Raw genomic sequence first — 23,792 nt, forward strand, 5'->3', positions numbered from 1 at the left:
TAATCAGTTTATAAGTTTTTGAATTAACTATTTTACATGAAACGAAAATAAAAATATAAGAGATGCGAGATATGTATGCAGGCTCATCCAGAGGTGAGCTAGGCTGTAATAGAATTTTAGAGATAGAATATTATAGATGTTATTTAGAGATAACTCTCGTTGTATGAGTGCATACATATATGCCCGTAAAAGATATAGGTATGCCCATATGTCATGCTTGGTTTTTTCAAAAGAATAATCAGGTGTATTTCACATATATGCCAGGATCAGTTTCATCATATATGCGGTGGCATATCAGTGATATACAGTTCTATATCGAACAAAAATAATTTTATTGAAATAAATACCAGAGTTTTTAGACCACAACAGAAAAACAAGAGGAAACTCCAACGAAAGCTTCAGGGCACACCATAGGCAATCGACTAGGGGCAACACGACCTAGGACGCTTCGACTTCATTATAGTCTTCAGCTTCCTTGATCTTCGCATAGCCTTCTCCAACTGAGCAGCATTTATTATTGAAAACAGTAAGTGTGAATACATATCGTACTCCGCAAGTGTGGAAAAGATATGACATGAGGGCTTATGACAAGAAAAGCTTGACTCAGGTTTACTGTATATATGCCATCATAACCTAGGACTCAAGAACCTAGCAGCCTATTTATTATGTGTAATGACAATACTTTACAAGAACAACTCACTGGATTCCATCTGACTACCAAACTCACCATATATTTCATATCCGACTACCAACTCATCAGGTTGTCACCACCTGACTACCAAATCCAACCATCCAAGGTCCCTAGTAATCATGAAGAAGTCCAAGCCGCTCTTGACCGTGAGCATGACTGATATATCAGTTTTACACTCTGTAGACCGTACCCATATAAGCCTCGTGATTACGCTGTTTAGCCGAGTTACATGCTCCATAAACCGGTCCTTAGGATCTAAAGCAGGTACTTGCACATCACCCAATGCGCACACATCAGTCATACCAACCAAATCATCCTGCCTAGATCCCTATGATCCAGGTTGCTACAAAAGTTTACCCAAACCAGTTTATTTTGTATATATCATTAATCAAATTAACATTTATCCCACCTGACTTGATAACACAACTAAGCTTTCTATTCTTGATATCCAATCTACCATACTGGCGACAAGGATAATCATGGAAAGTAGTAATAAACCCTAAACATGAGATTTATATTGACAAAGCATGCAACTAGAAAGTAAAAGACACACTATTCTATAGTAGGCTCAATGTGATCAAGTACACTTGCCTTCAACAGCTGGTTGCTCAATCTCTTCAAAGGTCTAGTCCTGTAGGTTCATGAATTGCTCGTCTCATATTGCAATTATGCACACCGGAAACAAACAAGTACAAATATCTAAGAAAAATACACCAAACAGAGGAAAGACACTAAGAAAAGCCTACTAACGGGTAGTACTCGCTGCTACGATCGTGGGAGCGCAAAAATCGTCTAAATCTGAGCTGTAACAGAAAAGTTACAAAGGTTTTAAGCTACAGGGGTCTATCTGAAAAAGAACAAGGGCTAATTTGTAAAATAGAAAGTTCTAGGGGCTGATTTATAAAAGTCCAGGGACCTATTTGCAATTAGCTAAAAGTAAAATAACAGGGGTTGACAAGGCCATTTTTGTGAAAGCAGTAAAATCTAAGGGTCTAAATGTAAAATTACCTAATTTCATAGAATAAATGGATTTATTGTTGTACTGAAAATCCTATTTAATGCGTCGACATGCTGACGAGGCTGCTGACTGGCTCGGCTCGGCTGACGTGGGCCGACACGTGGAAGGCACGTGGCACTGATGTGGACTATGAGTGCTGACTGGGATAAAGAGGACACGTGAATATGATTGGCTAGCGAAGGGGTATCATACCTTTTAATCTTGGCCGTTGCTGCAAGATTGGACGGCTCACCCTGAGTCTTCTTCCTCTAGGCGATGCGATCGGCGGCGTGGGGCTCGGTGCAGCGGCGCTCAGCCGGAGCTGAGCTCCGGTGGTCGATCTTCGATGGCGAGCGGCGAAACGCGGAGAGGAGACGATGGTACCTATTTGAGGGGCAAGTTCGCGTCGGGGCGGTCTCCAACTGTTCGGCGATGGCGGCAACCATCGGGGATGGTTCTGCGGCGGCTAGAGCTTCGTGCGGCAGCCAAAACTCGACGGGATCGGTCGGGGACGTCGAGATGTGGACGACGGACAATGCCCTGAGCTCGGACGGCGTCGGGAAGCGGTAGAGCGGCACGACAACGGTGAGGACGCTCGGTGGAGGTTCGGCGGTGGTGTGAAGGCGCTCTGGGGGAGGAAACTCGATGAGATTTGGGGCTTTCAGCGCGGTGTGGTGAGAGGAGGCCCGACCGAAGGTTTGATTTGGATTATATAGACGCGGGTGATGGTTGCCAAGACGTGGGGGGGGGGGAGCGTCAGTTTTGGCAAAGTGGGCAGAGCAGGAGCGGGAGTTAGGGATGTCGAGCTGGCTCCACGCGGCAGAGAGAAAGGGCGGAAAAACAGGCGTCACACCATATCACCAAGAGGAGATCTGTGTAGACTGATGGATCATTGTCCATTTTGCGTTGGCTATCGTCTGGTTCTTTCGGCCAATCGGATAGATTACCTGATCGATTTTCCTTTTCGTGAAGGGAAGGCATTACCTTCTGCCGCAAACATTGGCACTACCCAAGTGCTGCTCCCAGACCCAGTACGAGGTTTTCCTCGTCCCAAATAAGCAAACTGGCCAATCAGGAATTCAGGATTCCGGACACATGAAATTGGCTGGACTAAAAGCTGCTTTGGAGGAGCATTTCCTGCTCAAGCAGACAAGCAAAAAAACGGCTTTCACTCTGAAGAATCTCCTGCGCTCTGCAGGCACGGAAAGCATCGCGCTGCAGGCACCTTTCTTCTAGGTGACAGAGGAGCTCCCAGATACCCGAAATTCACAGTGCTCATCATCAACCAAATGATCACCTCTCGGGAACCCCATCAAGATCCAAACACGAAAAACAAAAGGAAAATGCTATCAATAATCTGCTAATCATGTGCTGGAATCAGCAACCCTCACATTCGCCAATGTCGACATGTCGTGACGCCTAGTTGCTAGTTGCTAGTTGCTACGCCACCACTGGCTACTCCCGGCTCAAGAAGCTGGTGACGAACGCCAGCTCCTTGACGGACTTGGGGTCCTTCGGCCTGTCCAGGAAGTAGACGTGTCCCTCACCGGCCGTCTCGTACTGCTCGATCTCCCCGTCCCACCCGCTGTCGCGGAGCGCCGCCGCGTAGGCCATATCGCGCGGCCGGAAGTCGTCCAGGCCCGACACCGTCACGGCCACGCGCGAGCACGCCAGCCTCCGCCACTCTGCCGCCGGCATCGACAGCGGGTCCACCAGCGGGTCGTCGATGCCGTACCGCCCGCCGCAGATGAACGACCAGGTCGCCTCGTACTGGCGCCGCTTCGCCGGGTCCGTCGTCTCCCCGGCCACCGGCCGCTTCCCCCAGAAGTAGGGGTCCAGGAGCAAGACGCCCGTGATGGCCGCGCCGCTGTCCAGGGTCCCGCCCTCCGCCCCGACGCGTACCGCCATGTTGTGCACGATGTTGGCGCCCGCGCTGTCGCCGGCGAGGAACAGGCGGGAGAGGTTGCCCCGGTCCCGCAGCCACGGCTCCGGCCCGGACTCGGCGTTCTTGGCCACCCAGTTGAGCGCCTGCCACGAGTCCTCGTACGCCGTCGGCAGCCGGTGCTCCGGCGCGAGGCGGTAATCCACGGACACCGCCACGACGCGCGCCTTTGCCGTCACCGAGTTCAGGTACGCGTGGTACAGCGGCGTGAACGCCGACTCGATCACGAACGCGCCGCCGTGGAAGAACACGAGGACTGGGATCCTGCCAAGATCCTTCCTTTTCCCGCTGGCCGACGGGGGCAGGTAGATCCGGGCGGCCAGACCAGTTCCGTTGTCAATCACGACGTCCTTGGACGTCACCCCGGTGGCCTCGTCGACGCCGGGCGGGACCCGGGCGGTGCCGTCCAGCCGGTGGACGCGGCCGCTCTTGTACATGATGAGGTACGGCGAGAAGTCGAAGGCCACGATGCTGTCGTCAGGGTTCGAGCCGTTCCCCGGCGGCGAGGCCGGTGGTAGCGGCTTCCTGTGGTGGCGCCGGAGCAAGAAGATGCACAGCAAGATGGCAGCGAGGATGAGGAGCAGGACGAGTAGGAACGACGCGAGCTTGGCGAGCTGTCGCTTGGTCTTGACAGCCATGATCCTACCTGCGACTAACTAACCTGACAGGGATCGGAAGAGTAAGCTGAGCTGCTGGGTAGGAGAAAACAATTGAGATTTGGACTGGAGTTCGGTAGACGAACGAACACCTAAACAAATACTCGTCTCTGGCTCCCTGCTGCTACGGATAGAATCAAAATTGCGAGGTTGCGTCTGGGGACGATGCTTGCGGGAGCTCGTGAGTCTGTAGATTCGGGTGGTGACGGGAGCAGGAATGTGATGAGACCTTTGTTCGGTGGTGATGGTGGTCCTGGCGGTGGTGGAGCGCCACATCCCGGAAGCTGATTGGGGGTGGGAAGGACACATCTGTGGGCCCCTCTGTGGTGCAGAATTGAAGGATATTTTTGGAACTTGACGATATAATGCTTTGAGTTTTGTCTTAGGTTATCTTGTGTATCTTAGGTGACATAAGGAATAAATTAATGACTTTTTACTAAAAAGATTGGTTATTTGATTATGATGCTACTGTATCAATAAAATATGAAATTATTTGAATCTATGACGGTGGACTAGAGTGATAAACAAGTGAAGCCACTCCTCGACGGTAGCAAAAAAGCAACACCTAAAAAGAGAAGCTGGTGATTATTTTAGCTAGAGAAAAATGTGGTTGTGTTTCATAGGAGTTAAGCGCTAGCATAATGTGGTCTTTTTTCTTCTTCTTTTTTTGGGATGATGTTAGCCTGTATAGAATGTTTATCAGTTTTAATATAGAAGATAGGAGGGGTCACTCCTCTCCCTTTTTTTTTTGAATGGCACGAGCCATCTACGCGGTTTTTCAAGAGATCAGGGGCTGGTGCAGAACGGCGGAATCGAACCTCTACCAGTCGAGCTTCCACCTTGGAGCCTAACCACTGGGCTCCTTGCCCGTCTGCACTCCTCTCCTGTTTCAAGAAAAAATAAATCAAAACTTGGTACTCAATTTTAATTCTTCATACAATTTCCGAGTTGAAAGTTTTGAAATTTCTTAGGTTTCAAAGATTGAAACCTAGGTTTTGAAGTTAGAATTGTAGGCTTGTTTTAAGGAAGAGAAGTAGGCTTTGAAAGCTCTAATTTATGTTAATTTTGAGTTGAAAGCTTAGAACCTCGAGTTGCAGCTAGGCGCGTAGATTGGAGCACCCTCTTTGATTAACGACCGGTACGATATTGCTGCAAGAACGAGCGTACAAGCAAAGAAGAAGCAAGAGGATTGAGCTAGAGAGTCTGGATATTTTCTTGATTTGAAAGTTTCCGATTTATGTTTGCAAGCTAAAATTTGGGGGAGTTGAAAGCAAATGAAGTAGAGGAGGCAGGTAACTAAGCGATACAGTCATATAGGTCGAGCAGGGATAGTCACCTGTCATATAGGTTCCTAAGTAACTGTGGCTCCATGAGATAGTCTATTTCTATTCAACTACTAATTTTTAATCTATTTATTAGAGCTCTAACTTTAAAAATTATTAGAGCAAGATATTCATTACACTAAAAATATTTAGGTAAATCAACTTATTTACATTCTAGCTAAAAATATATACTTAAATCACTTTATGTTCACCTATAAATATCATATCTGAGATGAATCTAAGAGAAACAGAGTATTTGATAGCTTCAAACTCCTGTAGTAACCTCCAGAAAAAAAAACTCCTGTGATAAGCCTCTCTTTCATTCACCAAACTGACACTCTGTCAGTCTTTAATCCCATATTTGGTGGCCTACATTGGACGGAAGGGCGACGGGTAAGGTAGGTTAGCGGCCAGTGTACTGGGATGAAGCGGCTCTTGCTGCATCGGGTGGCTATGGGCATGTCAAGGGCTCATCCGACGGCTGGTACGGGCTCCAGGGCATTGGAGCCGGGCACGCCAGATCTCTCTGACCCCATCTCCTTTTCTCAACGGCGGCTTGTCGCTCCCAGTCGGGGAAGAAACCTGCAGAAGATGCCCGTGCTGTCGCGTCGGGTGCTCTGCGCGGCTCTTCTCCTCGCCCCGCTCGCCGCTCTGCTCTTCCGCTTCTCGATCCACAGCCTCCTCAAGCCCCACACGGCCATGGACCCCGACTCCGAGCTCGAGTTCGAGATGCCCCACGTGCTGCGTATGTACAAGAGCGGCCGCGTCGAGCGCTTCGACGGCACCGAGACCGTCCCGCCCTCCCCCGCCGGCGACCCAGCCAACGGTGTCGCGTCCAAGGATGTCGTCCTCGACCCCGCCGCCAATATCTCCGCACGACTCTACCTTCCCCCAGGATTGGAGCCCGGAAAGAAGCTCCCCGTTGTTCTCTTCTTCCACGGCGGCGCGTTCTTGGTCCACACCGCCGCCTCCCCGCTCTACCACATGTACGCTGCCTCCCTCGCCGCCGCGACCCCCGCCGTCGTCGTCTCCGTCGACTACCGGCTCGCCCCTGAGCACCGCATCCCCGCCGCCTACGACGACGCCTTCGCCGCCCTGAAGGCGGTCGTCGCGGCGTGCCGCGCGGAGTTGGACGGCGCCGAGGCCGAGCCCTGGCTCGCCGCGCACGGGGACGTCTCCCGCGTCGTCCTCGCCGGCGACAGCGCTGGGGCCAACATGGCGCACAACGTGGCGATACGGCTGCGAAAGGAAGGCATCCAGGGGTACGGCGACGCCGTCAGCAGCGTCGTGCTCGTGCACCCGTACTTCTGGGGTAGAGAGCCGCTGGGCGCGGAGCCCACCGACGCCGCCTACCGCAGCATTTTCGACCCAACGTGGGGCTTCGTCTGCGGCGGAAAGTACGGCCTGGACCACCCGTACATCAACCCGATGGCGTCGCCGGAGGAGTGGAGGCAGCTCGGGTGCCGACGCGTGCTGGTGACAACGGCGGATCAGTGCTGGTTCGTGGAGAGGGCGCGGGCCTACGCGGAGGGGATCAAGAAGTGCGGGTGGGAAGGGGAACTCGAGTTCTACGAGACCAAGGGCGAGGGGCATGTCTACTTCTTGCCCAAGCACGGCTCCGACAACGCCGTCAAGGAGCTCGCCATCGTTGCCGACTTCGTCAGGCGCTGTTGAGGCTGATTTGCTTGGTCGTCCGGCACATGGTGAGTGATTCAGCAACAAAGAAGACACAATTTGTGATTTTGATTTTCTTGGCGAAATTGCAAGATTCAAAGGAAAATGGAAGTGCCTTATCTAGTATTTCTGGTTCTCAATTTTTGTTGTGCATCGAGATTGATCCTGAATTTTAGCACACACTCGATCTACTAGTCATGTGCTTGAACTTCTACAGTAGGCGAGCAACCTGCCGTGTTTGAACATTGAACTGTATGCTTGAAAATGATAAACCCTGTTTCTTTCAGACTAGATTTTGCCAATAACTGCACCTTTTGCTTCACAACCCACGAACTTCATCTTACAATTCGACAACTCAACTCATCAAACTAGAAAACGATCCATTTCAATGGATCTGTTTTTCTTGACTACCTGCTACATTTGAGGTACTGCGAAGCAACAGCATGGCACTGTCACACTTTCATTCCACTCTTTATTCAGAAACATCTTTGGTTAAACTAGCTCTACACAAATTAGTACTTCTGCTTACACTTGCAAATGAAGGAATACTTTTTATTACTGTTGCAATACGATTAGTAGTTTTTATTACACTTGCAATACAATGGAACAGTTTTTATCACATTTGCGATACCAAGGAGCACTTTTTATTACATTTGCAATGGAAAAGAAACTGCACTTGCAAATTATAGTGCACACCCGGCTCTCTGATTCAGTCGCTGGCAAGGAAGGGGACCACTCCCATCAGTGCCAAAAAGACTCATCGCACTCCGGCTTGCGGAGGAAGAACACATGCTCCTCCCCCTAGGACTCCAGCCACTCCACAGTGTTAGGAAATTAGCCTGCCAAAAGTGACGGTTTGATCTACCAAGACGATACATGTGAGATCACAGACGACACTAAAGATATTATATTTGTTAACGAGGTTTAGTCGAAGCCTATATCTCCGGATCATGACTACGGGCATTCCTCTCCATAGTTGCAACACTGGCCGCTTTGTGATCCTAGCAGAACCGTTGTCATCCCTTCAAAACTGTCGCTATGTCGTTATAGTTACAATAATAACGCTCCTCTCATATTTATGATGAGACAAGGTTACACGAGTCTTATTTTAACTCCACTATGTACCGTTAATACAACTCGAAATCATATACGTAACTAATTTTGTATAATTATTCGATACATATCCAACTCAAGGAACCACACCACCCGCTCTCCCTCACCGCATTACACCGCGCGTAGTCTCTCTCTGCTAAGCAGTAAGCAGCTTACAGCATGCCAGCTTCTGCTAGCTTGGCGCTCCGTTAGCCATCAGGTTCAACCTCGGTTCGTCTAACCCCTCTGGCCCTCTGTGCCTTGTGGACATATTAGCGGCTAGAGCTTCTCCACGATCTCTCTCGTCTCCCTGGCCTCGTCGTCGACCGGATCCTTTCCCCCAAACATAGGATGCTGTACAACTGCCCCTGTAGAAGTGCCCCTGAGGGTAAACCATTACGAGAACCTGCCATGATCGCTACGTTGTGAACAATGTTCGCACCTCCACTGTTGCTGGCGAGAATAATGACACTTATGATCATGCTCTTGAAACCTATATACCACCTAAACCAACCAATGATTGTTTGCGGCTCCACTATCGCTGGCGAGAATAATGAAACTCATGATCATGCTCTGAAACCTATGTACCACCTAAACCAAGCAATGGAACATCTGAAGAAGATAAAAATTTAGTCAACGAGGCTCCTCAAAGGAGTAAAAGACAAAGGACTATGAAATCCTTTGGTGAATACTTCATTGTATATCTTAAGGATGATGTGCAAAAACTCTTTCAGAGGTTATGCATCTTCTCATGTACAGTATTGGAAAGAGGCCACTCCGTAGCGAGATGAATTTCATCATATCTAACGGGATTTGGGAAATCACTGGTTGTCCAAACGGGTGTAAACCAGTTTGATGCAAGTGGATTTTTAAAAAGAAATTAAGGTCTGACATACTATTGAAAAGTAGAGGTACCAAATGATCAAGTTTTTATTAAGATTAAACATTAAAAACTGCAACTACAAATGCCAAAAAAAAAAATCTACAAAAGGAATAAAAGCTAACAACATAGAATATTGCAAAACTAATAAACCTCACATGTTGTATGGCATACAAAACAGCTTACCTTATAAGCTCATGTAGGGATGAGGTAAGTGGGATAGGAGAATAGGAGAGAGTGGGTGAACCAGTGAAAGGACAGACATAGATAAGCAAATTGGAAATATATTGACATACCTGACAGCCTTCACCTGTTCAAGAAATACTCTCCTTTGCGAGCGTGTCCGTAAATGCTCCCACCGTTCGAGAATTATACTCCTTGTCGAGAAAATGGACCTTTCCATATCCGAGAAAAGGTTAGTCAACAAAGTTCTCATCAAAATCAAAAAGTGCCCCCCCCCCCACACACACACACAATAATCCTAGAACAAAAATAAAATGAAAGGCAACAAGGGTTAAAAAAAAACGATATGGAACAAGAGTTAACCCCTCCTTTACTTTTACTTGTCACAGTTAACTGTCTCGTGCAGATTTTAACTGCTACCGTTTTATCAATAATTTGTAAATACTAAGAAATGTATAGTTTCTTTAAAGTATGTTCCATTGCAAATCTAACAATACAAAATCCATTCAACCTGATTGTACAGTTTAAAAAGTTTAGAGGTCAAATTTCTGCAGTGCAGTCAACGGTGATAATAAAAGTAAACAGAGGGAGTACATAAACACTATTCTATTGAATCCGAGATTAAGTCTATATAGTAATAGAAACATATTAAATGTTTAAGGGGAAAATAAGTTATCATATTGTCGGTATCGCAGGAACCAGGGGTCTCCGAGTCTCAAGACCAGATCAGCAGTTTGCCACGTTGCGCCCTCCAGCGGGGATTATCTCCGCGAGGTACGAGAAAATTAAGTTCCGGGAGATGGTGCTCGGGGCCATGAACAGTGGTCCCGAGTACTCGAGTTCCCCGATAACCCGAGAAAACCAAATGTCAGGAAGAGAGTGCTCGATGCCGTGAACAGTGACTCCCGAGCACTCAAGTCCCCCGACAACCAGAAAAGCCAAGTATCGGGAAGGGGGTGCTCGAGGCTGCGAACAGTGGCCCCCCGAGCACCCGAGTACCCCGAGGACCTAAGGAAATTATTCCGGGAGAGAGTGCTCGGGGCCGTGAACAGTGGCCCCTGAGCACTCGGTTCCCCAAGGACCCGAACAGCCAATTCTGGGAGAGAGTGCTTGGTGCCGTGAACAGTAGCCCCCGAGCACTCGGTTCTCCGAGGACCAAGAAAGGGCATATCCGGGAGAGAGTGCTTGGGGCTGTGAACAGTGATCCTGAGCACTCGGTTCCCCGACGGTCTAAGAAGTCCTTCGCCGGTGGCCCCCACAGGGACCCAACGGTGAGGTGTCAACCAGTGAAAGGCCCGATGCCGCATTTAAGAGGGCGCGTGGCCTGTCACTTCCAACTGCTCCTGCCACGCTCAGGTGTCAGTCCCTACCACGACCTGGCAGGGAGGCGTGAGGACATTTAATGCACGGGTCCCATCGCGGGACATCCGGCTCACCTCGAGATAGCATCGCGAAGCCCAAGGTGCCCCACCTGCCGCCCTGCTGTGTCAGGTGTACAAGACCGAGCGAGCATGCTGGGTTGTTCAGTGGCTGCCCGGTGGGCCCTCTCCGCGGCACCCGTTGCAGAACGGCATAATGACGAACTAGACCGGACGGGGGCGCATTTTCAACCCTCCCCGTCACTTCGCACAGCAGCCCATGATGGTTGCTTTCCATTTATGACGCCTTGGAACTCGCGCCCTCCCTTTCAGGGCACGCTACCGCCCCGACGGGTATTTAAGGCGGGGCGGGCTCCCCGGTGAAAGGTGCCAGTTGACACAGAAGAAGGAAAAGAGAGAGACATACAAGTAAGAGAAGGTCGAGGACAGGAAGCCGAGGAAGAAGACAGAGTATCAGTACAAGCACAGAAGCTGAGATCACCGAAGAACAAGGAGCCCGAAGCTCTAGGCTAGATAAATATTCTTGTAACTAGCAACATCTCTGAGAGACATTCTCAGAGCATTTATAGCACACCCACAGGAGTAGGGTGTTACGCTTAGTGCAGCCCGAACCTGTCTAAAAACCTCCAGTGCATTTACTACTGCTGCATCCGATCCTTTCATTCCACCTGCATCGCATTTACGCCCATTTATTTCACCCGCAAAATAGATTCAGAATCATTCCCCCGGCCGAATCTCAAAGGGGGTCCCTCCAGATCCCTGCTTGAGGAGTTTACCCTCCGACACATATTCACTCTCAAGCCCACGAAATTACTATATTAATCTAAAAACATAAAAGAATCTAGATAAGTCATGATTACGAACATCTAACGATTTAGATTAAACTAAGAAGTCCATATCAAATACGGTTAATAAATAGGTAAATTCGGAATTAAAATATATAGAAAATTAGTAGTTCAATTTTTATACGGTTTGGTAAATAAAAAGAGTCCAAATAAAATAAAATAAATAATAATTTAAATTAGAGTTAGAATAGAAAAAAGAATGATCCATATCAAATATAATCTTAGAAAAATCAATACCTAAATAAAAAGTTCATGTAAAATACTTTTTTAATCAATAGCTAAAATTCATAATGAAAAAATAAAAAATTTAATAAGATAATAGATTAAGAAGTACTGTGTAGCTCAATGTTGTTGCATCAGGCATGCAGTAGGCAAGACATAACATGAAGGCCAGACAAATCTATTCTGATTTTTGTTAGGATGTCTACACCTAATGCATAATTATGACAGTTGATTAAAACGTATACGAACCGAACCAATACATGTATAAAAAAATAATAATATTTTTTTCTATTAACATAATTTTTTATCTCTTCTTCTAATTTTATGTGCTTTGTAATTAAATTATACAAACATCATTAAAAAAAAGCTAAATAAATTAATTTTTAATCAAAAATTATTATAATAAAATATCACAACGAGCAACTTTGCTTTTAGCATAAGCCACCTTACTAGTTCATATAATAATACAAGTGTACCTAATATAATTTACAAGTAGAGAACATAAGATATTCACTATGTTCGTATCCGCGTGAACATCCAATGTGTCCCACTTGTGAATTAATTTGCCGGAGACGTCACGCCCTACAGCTACTATCTTACTACGGGGCAGAAATTCCATTTCATGGTTAAGTACACCATAAACATCAAGGATGGACATGACTTTGATAGGGTCGGTCCAACTGAGGTTGTGATAGCACAACCTTGGGCCTAGGCTTGAACTGGCAAGGAGTTGGTGCCGCGATCACCCTCCTGATGCTCACGATGTGAGGGAGAGAAGAAACAGAGAAAGAGGATCGTGAGAGAGCTATGAGAGGATAGATAGATTGATAATTCTCTGTTTGCTTTATTCAATCACATGTCCTGTATATATATTGGACAACCCAATCTGACTCTTTCCTGAACTAAATCGGTCTCCTTCCCTAATACAATATCTCTTTCCTCAATATCTATTTTTCGTAACTCAAATCTGAACCTTCCATTTAAACAAATCAAACCGATTAGGACTCTGATCTTTCCATCTAAACGAACCTAAACCGGCTAGGACTCTAGGCCGGCTGCTGCTGCCTGCGGTGGCTGTAAGTCTAACCGACCATGACAGACTTTGACAACAGCAATTTCATGATTCAAATCATATTCTTCCAGAAGCCCTATGACAACATTTCCTTCATAGCGTACTTCAATCTATAATGATAAAGCAAGGAAACAGTATAGAATGATCACAATAATCTTAAGTAAACAAGAAAAAATAGTAAACGATGATTATCAGCACCAACCTTCACGTTATCATGGCCTTTTGTTTCATCTTCTAAAGCTCTAACCAAACTTGCTGAAGTCAGAAACTTTGTGACATTCCTCCGGCATTCTATAGCTATATGCAAATAGCACGGTGTGTCCTACACATCATAATTTAAATCATTCATAACTAACGATGTTGAAACATATATTTTGAAAACGAAAAAGGGCACAACAACATAATCACCATTGGACAAAGCGAGACAACACATTTGGACAAATTAGATGCAACTTCTTCACTCAGCTCACTCCTGACACCTTGATTAGAGTCCCAGTCACACGAACATAAGTCACCTAGTTAAAGAAACGTGATACAAGACAGCTATGAGTGCTCAAATAGAGCTCTAAGAAACATGCAAAAAAAAAAAAGAAGAAGAAGGAAGAACCAGCAGACCTGAAATCAATGATTCAGTTGTCTCTCCCCCACCACTGCAAGTTCTTTTATTCTCATTTGAGAATCTTGTGAGATCATCAGCACCCCTCTTTCTTGCCAGCATCTTACCAACACTGAAGCAGAATTAAAGAAGGTCAAATGTGGGTCATAACCAGGAAAGCAGCGTTGCAAATCCATCGCAGAGCAACTAATGAAAGGGTCACTAATGCAAGTTTAACGTCAATGATGTTGGTTCTTTATCTAATATAAGTTTACGGTAAGCCTCAAAATCAACTTCAACAAAGCAAACCCAAAAAAACAAGGGAAGCACCAACTTGCCGGCTGTTAGTTTCTCACTTCTCAAAAAATATCATCAAGCAGTTTATATTCTGATGAAAGAACACAGAGTGCTCAAGATCAGTGTAGTAAAATATATAGCTTTTAGTTCCCAACAAAATAGAGCACAAAATAATTTCATATGGATTTAAAAGGTTAAAACATTCACAAAGCATGGACGAAGAAACGAGCAATGGAAACAGCAAAGCGCCATAGCCAAAACAAGCAACAATGGATGAGCGAAGAACTACGCGTACAATCCAACCTTGACATGGAAATCAACCACCAAAGGCCAAATATCTCAAAGAGGTCGAGAGAAACAATCAAACGTTTCAGTCCCCATACGAAAAAGGTAAAGACTAGATTTCGGTTGTGTGCAGGCGTTGGCACTCCGGCACGCACGTCCACCGTCCCATGGGAGGGATGTGGCTTCCAATGACATAACACACTCCCTTGGTCTTATCTTCTCCCAATCGAAATCCATCATCTCTACGCTTTCATGTTTCCTCTCGCCCGCACTCATCCTGCATCGTACGACAGTTGACTGCCCCTCTGCTCCAATGCCCTCCAAGACAAAACACGCCTTCAATGCCTGAGCCTCCTCCCCTGCCGCCAGGCAACCGGATCTCCGCACCTCCATGGTCTCCTCTACCCCGGTTTCGTCTTGCTTCACGGTCATGTCGCCGGGAGCTCGGCGCTGCGCCAACACAGTGCTGACCTGATGCGCTTTGTTCCCCGTCCTCCTACATTCTCGAGCACCTACACCAGGATGAGAACCCAATGGTAGAGGAGAGGGATGTTGCACATGCCTAGAGTGAGTACGCGCGGGTTTTCCCCGCAAAGTAGAATAGGGGTGACTGAATTTATTTGCAGATAAGTAACAAATTGCTCCCCAATTTTTCAACAACATTTTTCTCTCTGATTGCATGGTTTTTGTTGCATACAAATTGCTCTGGTTTGCTTACTTTTTTAAATTCATATTGATTTGCATACATTTTTGGACAAAACCGTTTTTATATACCTGTGTTGGGCCACGAAAATGTGCCCCGAACAATATACGGTGAGAGCCTCTTCCGACATGCAGGCTCAAGCTTAAGGATAAACAATGGGCCAAAAGGAGAGAGCGAGAGAGAAGCAGAGCTTGTGTAACGGGGGAAAATCTAGAGTCCCCCTCTCCTGCTCTTTGGGGACTTATTTATAGAGTAAAGGGGCAGGGAATATTATCACCCCGTCCTGGAGATATTATGTTACAATTATGTACATAGAGGGGCATTTAGGGTATTTCACTCATTTACTTATAACGTGGTAACTGAGGTACTATGATCACTATAGTAATACTACAGTACATCATCTAGATATCTCAAGGCTGGGACGTTTTCCTAACAGCACCCCTCTTCTGTTGGTGCCGAAGTTTTGAGGGGTGAGTGGATGCATCGAGAAATAGCTCCAGCCCCCTCGAAGTTAGGATATCCTAGATCGCTCTCTGCCGTTGTAGCGCGGACGTCTTTGGCAAGGAGTGAAGACCACAAAGCTTACTGGGGATGCACGCCTAGGGTCCTGGTGGCGGAGCTTGGAATTGGTGATGGTGGTGATGATGACGATGGAGGTGACATGGTCCGAAGTCTCGCGGAGGTGGACGAAGGAGACGTTGATGGCAAGTCTAAGGGAGGCAGTCCGCTACCCCCTCAGCGTAGATGTGGCGAGGCTTGACGGAGGCAAGACCGTCTGGAGTCTTGCAACACCGAGGCTAGAGGTGAAGTCGATGGCAAGGCTGAGGGAGGTAGTCTGCTACCCCCTTCAGCGTAGACACAACGAGGCTCGACGGAGGCAAGGTCGTTCGGAGCCCCGTGGCGATGGCCGAAGGTGAACTCGACGGTGAGGCTGAGGAAGGCAGCCCGCGACCCCCTCAGTGGTAGACGCAATGAGACTTTACGGAAGCAAGGTCATCCAGAGCCCCGCGGTGATGGACGGAGGTGAAGTCGACGGCAAGGCTGAGGAAGGCAGTCTGCGACCTACTCAGCATGTAGTTGCGGCGATCCTCGACGAAGGCGAGGCCATCCGGAGCTTCGCGGCGAGGCCGAAGGTGAAGTCAACGACGGGGTTGAGGGAGGCAGTTCGCTACCCCTCAGCGGTAGACACGGCGAGGCTCAACGGAGGTAATACTATCTTGCCCCACAACGGCGATGGGGCTAAAGGTGAAGTCGATGGCAAGACCGAGGGAGGCAGTCCGCGACCCCTTCAGCAATAGACACGACGAGGCTCGATGGAGGCAAGGCCATCTGGAGCCCCACAGCGATGGGGCCAGAGGTGAAGCCGACGGTGAGGCTGAGGGAGGTAGTCTGCGACCCCCTCAGTAAGGCTCGACGGAGGCAAGATCGTCCAGAGCCCCGCGGTGATGCCGGAGGTGACGTCAACAACGAGGCTAAGGGAGGCAGTATGCTACCCCCTCGACGGTAGACGCAGTGAGGCTTGACTGAGGCAAGGCCATCCGAAGCCCCGCAGTGATGGCTGGAGGTGAAGTCGACGACGAGGCCGAGGGAGGCAGTCCGTGACCTACTCAACATGTAGTCGCGGCAATGCTCTACGGGGGCAAGGCCACCCAGAGCATCGTGGTGTAGCCGGAGGTGAAGTCGACGGCGGGGCTATGGGAGGCAATCTGCGAACCCCTCAGCGGAAGATGCGGCGAAGCTTGACGGAGGTAAGGCCGTCCGGAGCCCAGCGACGCTGGGACCGAAAGTGAAGTCAGCGGCGAGGCTGAGGGAGGCAGTCCGCGACCCCCTAAGCAGTAGACATGGCGAAGCTCGACGGAGGCAAGGCCGTTCGGAGCCCCGCGGTGATGGCCAGAGGTGACGTCAACGACGAGGCTGAGGGAGGCGGTCTACTACCTCCTCAGCTATAGACGTAGCAAGGATTGATGGAGGCAAGGCCGTCCAGAGCCCCGCGGTGATGGCTGGAGGCGAAGTCGATGACGAGGTCGAGGGAGGCAGTCCGTGACCTACTCAGCATATAGTCGCGGCGATGCTCGACGGGGGCGAGGCCGGTTGGAGCGTCGCGGTGAGGCCGGAGGTGAAGTCGATGGCAGGGCTGAGGGAGGTAGTCTGCGACCCCCTCAGCGGTATACGCGGTGAGGCTCAATGGAGGCAAGGCCGTCCAGAGCCCTGCGGTGATGGGGCTAGAGGGGAAGTTGACGGTGAGGCTGAGGGAGGCAGTTCGCGACCCACTCAGCATGTAGTCACAGCAATGCTCGACGGGGGCGAGGCCGGCCGAAGAGTCGCGGTGAGGCCGGAGGCGAAGTCGATGGCAGGGCTGAGGGAGGTAGTCTGTGACCCCTCAGCGGTAGACATGGTGAGGCTCGACAGAGGCACGATCGTCCAGAACCCTGCGGTGATGAGGCCAGAGGGGAAGTTGACAGTGAGGCTGAGGGATGCAATCCGCGACCCCCTTAGTGGTAGACGCGGTGAGGCTCAATGGAGGCAAGGTCGTCCGGAGCTCTGCAGTTATGGCCGAAGGCGAAGTCGATAGTGAGGCTGAGGGAGGCAGTCTGTGACCCCCTTAGCGGTAGACGTGACGAGGCTCAATGGAGGCAAGGCCGTTTTGAGCCCCGCAGAGATGGGGCCGGAGGTGAACTAATGGCGAGGCTGAGGGAGGCAGTTCGCGAACCCCTCAGTGGTAAACGCGGTGAGGCTCGACGGAGGAAAGGCCATTCGGAGTCCTGCAGTGGCGATAGGGCCAGAGGTGAAGTTGACGGCGAGGTGGCCGTGGTGAGGCTCGATGGAGGCAAGGCCGTTCGGAGCCCCGTGACGATGGGGCCGGAGGTGAAGCCGACCACAAGGCTGAGGGAGGCAGTCCGCGACCCCCCTGAACGGTAGACACGACGTGGCTCGATGGGGAAAGGCCGTTTGGAGCCTCACAATGGCGATGGGGCTGGAGGTGAAGTCGACGGCAAGGCTGAGGGAGGTAGTCGGTGACCCCCTTAACGGTAGACGCGGCGAGGCTCCATGGAGGCAAGGCCATCCGGAGCCCCGCGGTGATGGCCAAAGGTGAAGTTGATGGCGAGGCTGAGGGAGGCAGTCCACGACCCCCTCAGTGGTAGATGCAATGAGGCTCAATGTAGGCAAGGCCGAGGGGTCGTCATGATGATGATGAAGCCCCGGAGCCAACCTATTTCGAGTCCCACTCAAGTTTTTGGGGATCTTGATCCTTGTACTATTCCTGATCCAGCGTTGCACGGTGCTCACCATCATGGGCCTCCTGACCCCCTGGTTCCCCGAGCGTCTCGGTTGCAAGCGAGTGGAGGGTGCGTTCCACACCTGATGTGCCTTATGTGGTGCATGACGCATCATCCCCGACCCCCTCGTGTCTTCCGATCGCGAGCGAGCAGAGGGCACATTCCACACCTGATGTGCCTTATGTGGCGCACGAAGCATCATCCCCGACCCCCTCATGTCTTTCGATAGCGAGCGAGCAAAGGGCACGTTCTATTAACGCTATCGTCGTTGCTTTAGCCGAGGTAGGTAAGCTTCTGAGGCAGTTATGCCACGTGTATGTATATGTATATGTATGCATGTATATATGATGTAATTTTAGGATTAATCAGTAAGCTGATTTGGACCCTGCCGTGACCGAGGTTATGCTGTCGAGGTACGGAGGGCTTGGACCTCGGCGCTCATGGCAGAGGATTTTTAGACCTCAACGCCCTTAACAAAGGGTTTTTAGACCTCAACGCTCATGGCGGAGGGTTTGGACCTCGATGCTCATGGTGGAGGGTTTTTAGATCTCGACGCTCATGGCGGAGGGTTTTTAGACCTCGACACTCTTGGCGGAGGGTTTGGACCTTGACGCTCATGGTGGAGGGTTTTTATACCTCTAAGCTCATGGCGGAGGGTTTGGACTCAATGTTACCGAGGCTATGCCTTCAAGGTACCGGAGGGTTTGGACTCGACGGTACTCGGTCTACGCCTTTGAGGTACTGGAGAGCTAGATTGTTGTTCATTAGGTGGCACTACTTGAGCAAAGATATAGCTTGAGTTTTGTATGTATTGTTATGGGCGAACAACTAATTGCAGTAGGGAATATCATTAGCTTGGATGGCTAATATCAGCATACGCCAACCTAAGGCCTTTAGCAAGACATGTAAAGGTCAAAAGTAAATAGCGGTGATGAACTTTGAAGATGTCACACCCGATTTTATCGGCCAAAACCAGATGTGGCTTATGTGTGCCCAGGATGTTCAACACACATAAGGACGTTACAGGTGAAGTAACAAAAGTAATACTTTTATAGAATAAACGTTAAACTCTTACAGCAATTGATATATATTGTCTTCTATGAAGATATCTGCAGCGGAACAGAAGCATTGGTGCCCAACAACACTGCAGGCAACCGACCGGTAGACGCGAGCCTAGAACGTCACAACCTCGTCTTGATAGTCTTCAACATCTTTACTCACTGAGCAGCAGCACACATGTCACATGGTGTAGAGAAAATAGCAAGTGTGAGCACATAGAGTACTCAGCAAGTGTTGGAAAGATAATGATATGCATACTTATATCAAGAATAGGCTAACATATGGTATATTTGCGTAAATGCAAGTATTGAAAACATATTTGGACTCAAAAAACATTAAACAATTATTAAGTGAATATAACCCATACAGTCCAACACGCAGCATACAAGGCTCCCCACCTTACATACCATAACCATCTAGTACTCCCTGTACTATAACCTAAACCACAACCATCTAATACTCCCTGTACCAGAACCATAACCACAACCATCTAGTACTCCCTGTACCAGAACCATAAACATAACCAAACCTATAACCACAACCCACTAATCATGTGAGGATCCAAGTCTCTCATAACCGTGAGCACGGCTGTTATAACAGTTTTACACTTTGCAAAGGTTGTCCAGCTTTCCCCACAAGTCAATGAATTCCATGTTGCCGTGTTCGTGAAACACTTAATACACACCAGTGGTGTGCCGCCAAGAATCCCTGAATGATATTTGCCACTAACCAGAGACTAATCCAGTATGTGTCTGCCCACTATGTTTCACCGCCAGGCTTTACATAAGCTAAACTCCTACCCAGAAGTCCCCTTTTGCGCTGATACAACACACACTGGATAGACTCTAATTAGTATATCACGTCTTACCCATATCAGTCTCGTGGTTGGTACGTTACTTCTTAGGTTGTCGCTCAACGAACCGGACCTTACTTAAGTTACTTGAGCAAACACTAAACCAACATCATAACCATGATAACCATCAAAATCACTTTGCTCAAGACCTAAGGTTCCATGTTGCTAGACCATTAACACATTAACCACCATTGTTGCATATGTTCATTAGTCAAGATTATGACACTTCCCAGTATCCCAAAAGCATGGCTAAGCAATCTACCCATGAAAGGCACATAACCATAAACCATCTAGATTCCAAGGGATGTTAAGGGAAAAATCTAGGAAAACCATAACATAGCTGACTACCCATCTTATTGACACTACATGTAATTTTGTAAAATAAAACATTTAAAAATATAGGTTCAAGATGATCAAGGACACTTGCCTTTTTCCCAATGCTGCTCAGTGTCGTCGAAATCTTGGTCTTGAAGTCCCTCACACCGCTCCGAAACGTTATCGACTAATCGCGAGAACAACCGACAAACAACACAAAGAAAAACATTAAGAACAACATACCAAACATCATCAAAACTCTTTAAAAATACTATGGTTAGATAGGGATGATTTTAGGAACATTTAGACGCAAGAATTGCCTAAATCGAAGTTAAGATGAACAGAGAACAACTTTCGAGAGATGGATTAGACTGAAAAGGAAATGCTGATTTTCCGGAACTATCTTCCTATGTGAAAAGGCTTTATTGCACAATCACTATGTCAGGCTTGACGACATTATTGCGTAAAACTCAAGAAGTGTATGGCTGACTAGACTTCGCTGACTAGGTTAAGGAGAATGATATGGCGTTGACTTGGCATGCTATGCAAGTATCATCTTGGATTAAAGAAAGGATACGCGGAGATCTAGTCTCGATCACCTATGATAGATCAAAAAGGCCAAAGGTTGCACTTCTAGGTTAAGGATACTACTGATGACTCTATGTAGTGGTGGTGGTTCGGGTTTCGTCGGAGATGGCGATTGAGCACGTGGCCGCAAACATCGATGTCGGCTTCAGTGGTATTTCAGTGAAACGAGGGAAGCATGGCGTAGAACATGGAAAGACTAACTCAACGGTATGGTTGGTTTTGGAAGGGGTGATCCGAGGTAGCGGTAAAACAGCGATGACTGCTTCTAGGTTTGGTGGTGACCGCGAACAGATTCAGGAACAAAGACGCTAGTGTTCCTAGAGATTGGATATGAAATTTGAGAAACCGTTTGAACAAAGATGTTCATATAACCCGGGAACACAATGCTATGGTATGGGTTTTGGTAGATCATCCACTGAGAGGAAGAACGATCAACGGAGATAAGACGGGTGATGGCTGCGAAATGATGTGGTTGGCAATTGCGTCCTGGTCGTGTCGCTGCACAAACGAGGATGGGCTCCTAGGGTAACGTAGAAGACTCGATGGGACACGCCGTGACACAGTTTGTGTATCCATACGGCTTTCGGATTGACAGGGAACGCGAATGCAAATCCGGTGCGCACGCAGAACGCGTTCAGAAACCGGACAACGGGTATGTCGACCTTGATTTCGATAGTTTGGCTACTCTACTAGCCGACCTGGTTGGTGAGGGTGTGGAAAACTTCATGGGACATACACCGGTGAAAGGGCTTGATGATTTAACCTCTGGTCAGTCGGGAACGTCAATGGCAATCGGCTACACAGAATCGGATTCGAGTTCGAGTCGGTTACGGTTTCCTTTTTCACAGCTCTGTATTCCGAGGATGATATATCTATCGTCCGGACTCCAAATTGTATGTTTCTTGATTCTAAATTGTAGTACTCGAAAAGATCTACAACTTTGGTAGTCATTGAAACTTCTGAAAACGTCATCTTGATTTCCAAACATGCACCACAAGATAAACTATTTGAACTCGAACTTATCTGCACAGCACTGATTTCGGGGGGTATAACTCCTAGCTCCATTATCCAAAAGGGGACTTCCATAGGTTCAAATCGATTCTCTCGACGAGACCTACAACTTTGATATTTTCAAGATTTGCATTTGATGTCATTTTGAACCCCGAAACGTCATGCAAAGATGAGGCTGTCCAGGACTCCGCGAAAATTTACAGATTTCGTGGATCCTTTGTTGGGCCATCTAGAAGACTTGGCTAAGGGTTTGGACTTGAGCAAGATTGAGCCCAAAGGCACTTTAGGTATATCTAGGGTTTAGAAAAGAAACTTTTGCAGAGAAATTTAAGTACGGTTTGAATTTGAATTGAGCTTGGAGTGAATTTAAGAGAAACAAAAAATGAGGTTGAACAAGAATAGGAGTAGATAAGAAATTTGAATTTGGATTTGGGTAGAATTTGAGAAAGAGGAGAGATTGTCTTTAAACAAGGATTTGGATAAGATTTGAATTGACATGGAGAAGGATCAGGTATGATCAAGGATTGAATAGATGATGAATTCAAAGATTTTGAATTCCAACCATCAATATCCTTAACTTATTCACTCTTGAGTTTTGTAAAAACCTTTTCAAAATCTTTTTCACTCAAAACACCAAAGAGAAAGAAAAGGAAAAAGAACTCTGATGCATTTACCTGGCTCCTAGCAAAACTCAGCATGCAATGCACAAGAAATAATAACCTATATTGATTGATTGATTAAGAAAATAGGTTTTAAACCTATTCTACTGGTGAAGCTATTCAATAATCTTGGAAAATTTTAGAAATTTGAGAAATATGAAAATCAAGGTGTTACAGAAGAGGGCAGCGATGGTGTGTACCTTTCACGGATTGCCCCCCCCCCTTGGTGAATGTCATGGCGATGCTCGACCGAGGTAGGGCCGTCTGGAGCCCCGCAACGGTGACCAGAGAGGGGGGTCAACGGATGGACGGAGTTGGAGCCGAGGTCGCTGCCGAGGGGTGGTAATGGTCGTCGGAGGCAGCCCGGGGTGACGTTACGCATGCCGCTTCTCCGCGAGATACCACGTGTATAAGATGTCGGGGCAATGGTACACCTCGGTGAGCAGCGATGGGTCCACGCCGTGGTTCACCACCAGGAAGAAACTATGCCGCTCGCATGCTTCGGCCACACCGCACGGTCGACACCGCTTTTCAAGTAAGGTTTTTCAGTTACCACTTCCTCCAGGTTGTGTTTTGCAGCAAGGCACATTGCCTTAGTCATGGAATCTTCATCTCCATGTCCCATAGCCATCAGTTTGCTGCTGATGGGGCGCTGCACAACCATGGTGCCCCTCAGGACCGAAAAGATATCCACGTATTCCACCTCTGTCACCTCCTCCCGCACCTCAATCTTATCGAGGATCTCATCCAAGCCGTCAACTGATGACATTGCAGATAAAGTCTCGATCCTTGCCACGGTCTTCATGTTCTCGTGCGCTCCATTCAGCTTACGCATGACTTGTAGTTGCTGGTGAGAGGGCCTTAAAATATGCTCTCACTTGCGTATCCTGTGAAGCATTAGGGTTAGAAATGCCCCATGTCAGCACCTTGTTTGCATTTGTGGGCACTGTAACCTCCAGCTTGCTCAACATGTTGCTCATCATGCACGGTGCAGTGCCATGCACGACCGCAGTACCATGCAAAGCCTTATCATGTTCCCGCGAGACCCAGGGCTCCTGCCCGTGATCATTAATAGCCACCCTAGATGTTGATAAGAAAGCCAAACGACTCCTGACCATGTGGTAGACTGCACTTACCTAGCGTGCTAAGGTCCTCCTGCGTGCCCACGACCACTTGCTGTCCACTCGCCTCCAG

At 48.2% G+C, this 23,792-nt stretch overlaps 3 protein-coding genes across 6 annotated transcripts; 1 reads left to right on the plus strand and 2 right to left on the minus strand.

Annotated features, from left to right (window-relative positions):
- Positions 1 to 2,988: 2,988 nt before the first annotated feature.
- LOC133901723 (probable carboxylesterase 2) lies at positions 2,989 to 4,797 on the minus strand. The gene has a single exon (XM_062343180.1). The coding sequence runs from the start codon at positions 4,266 to 4,268 to the stop codon at positions 3,144 to 3,146; it is 1,125 nt and encodes a 374-aa protein (XP_062199164.1). The 5' UTR covers positions 4,269 to 4,797; the 3' UTR covers positions 2,989 to 3,143.
- A 1,167-nt stretch (positions 4,798 to 5,964) lies between these two features.
- On the plus strand, positions 5,965 to 7,568 carry LOC133902147 (probable carboxylesterase 7). Its single transcript, XM_062343745.1, has one exon. The coding sequence runs from the start codon at positions 6,032 to 6,034 to the stop codon at positions 7,280 to 7,282; it is 1,251 nt and encodes a 416-aa protein (XP_062199729.1). The 5' UTR covers positions 5,965 to 6,031; the 3' UTR covers positions 7,283 to 7,568.
- An 857-nt stretch (positions 7,569 to 8,425) lies between these two features.
- On the minus strand, positions 8,426 to 14,309 carry LOC133902148 (uncharacterized). Of its 4 annotated transcripts, XM_062343749.1 has the most exons (6): positions 14,151 to 14,309; positions 13,571 to 13,683; positions 13,364 to 13,470; positions 13,158 to 13,277; positions 9,551 to 9,649; positions 8,426 to 8,986 (listed from the first exon to the last, which is right to left on the minus strand). In XM_062343749.1, the coding sequence occupies exons 1-5, from the start codon at positions 14,156 to 14,158 to the stop codon at positions 9,569 to 9,571; spliced, it is 429 nt and encodes a 142-aa protein (XP_062199733.1). In that variant the 5' UTR covers positions 14,159 to 14,309; the 3' UTR covers positions 8,426 to 8,986; positions 9,551 to 9,568. The 4 variants fall into 4 exon arrangements, with proteins under 4 accessions (XP_062199733.1, XP_062199732.1, XP_062199730.1 ...); XM_062343748.1 differs by having other exon boundaries at positions 8,426 to 9,649; XM_062343746.1 differs by lacking the exons at positions 8,426 to 8,986; positions 9,551 to 9,649 and adding an exon at positions 12,300 to 13,065.
- Positions 14,310 to 23,792: the final 9,483 nt, after the last annotated feature.

Source organism: Phragmites australis, chromosome 20 (assembly GCF_958298935.1).
Source record: "Phragmites australis chromosome 20, lpPhrAust1.1, whole genome shotgun sequence".
Taxonomy (NCBI): domain Eukaryota; kingdom Viridiplantae; phylum Streptophyta; class Magnoliopsida; order Poales; family Poaceae; genus Phragmites; species Phragmites australis.

Excerpts from the sequence above, each read along its gene's own strand:
- LOC133902148 (XM_062343746.1), bottom strand. Across the intron at positions 13,471-13,570 it reads AACTGAATCATTGATTTCAG|GTGACTTATGTTCGTGTGAC; the intron begins GTCTGCTGGTTC and ends TTCTTTAACTAG. Across the intron at positions 13,278-13,363 it reads TTGTCTCGCTTTGTCCAATG|GACACACCGTGCTATTTGCA; the intron begins GTGATTATGTTG and ends TATGATGTGTAG.
- LOC133901723 (XM_062343180.1), bottom strand. The coding sequence starts at position 4,268 with ATGGCTGTCAAGACCAAGCGACAGCTCGCCAAGCTCGCGTCGTTCCTA.
- LOC133902147 (XM_062343745.1), top strand. The coding sequence starts at position 6,032 with ATGAAGCGGCTCTTGCTGCATCGGGTGGCTATGGGCATGTCAAGGGCT.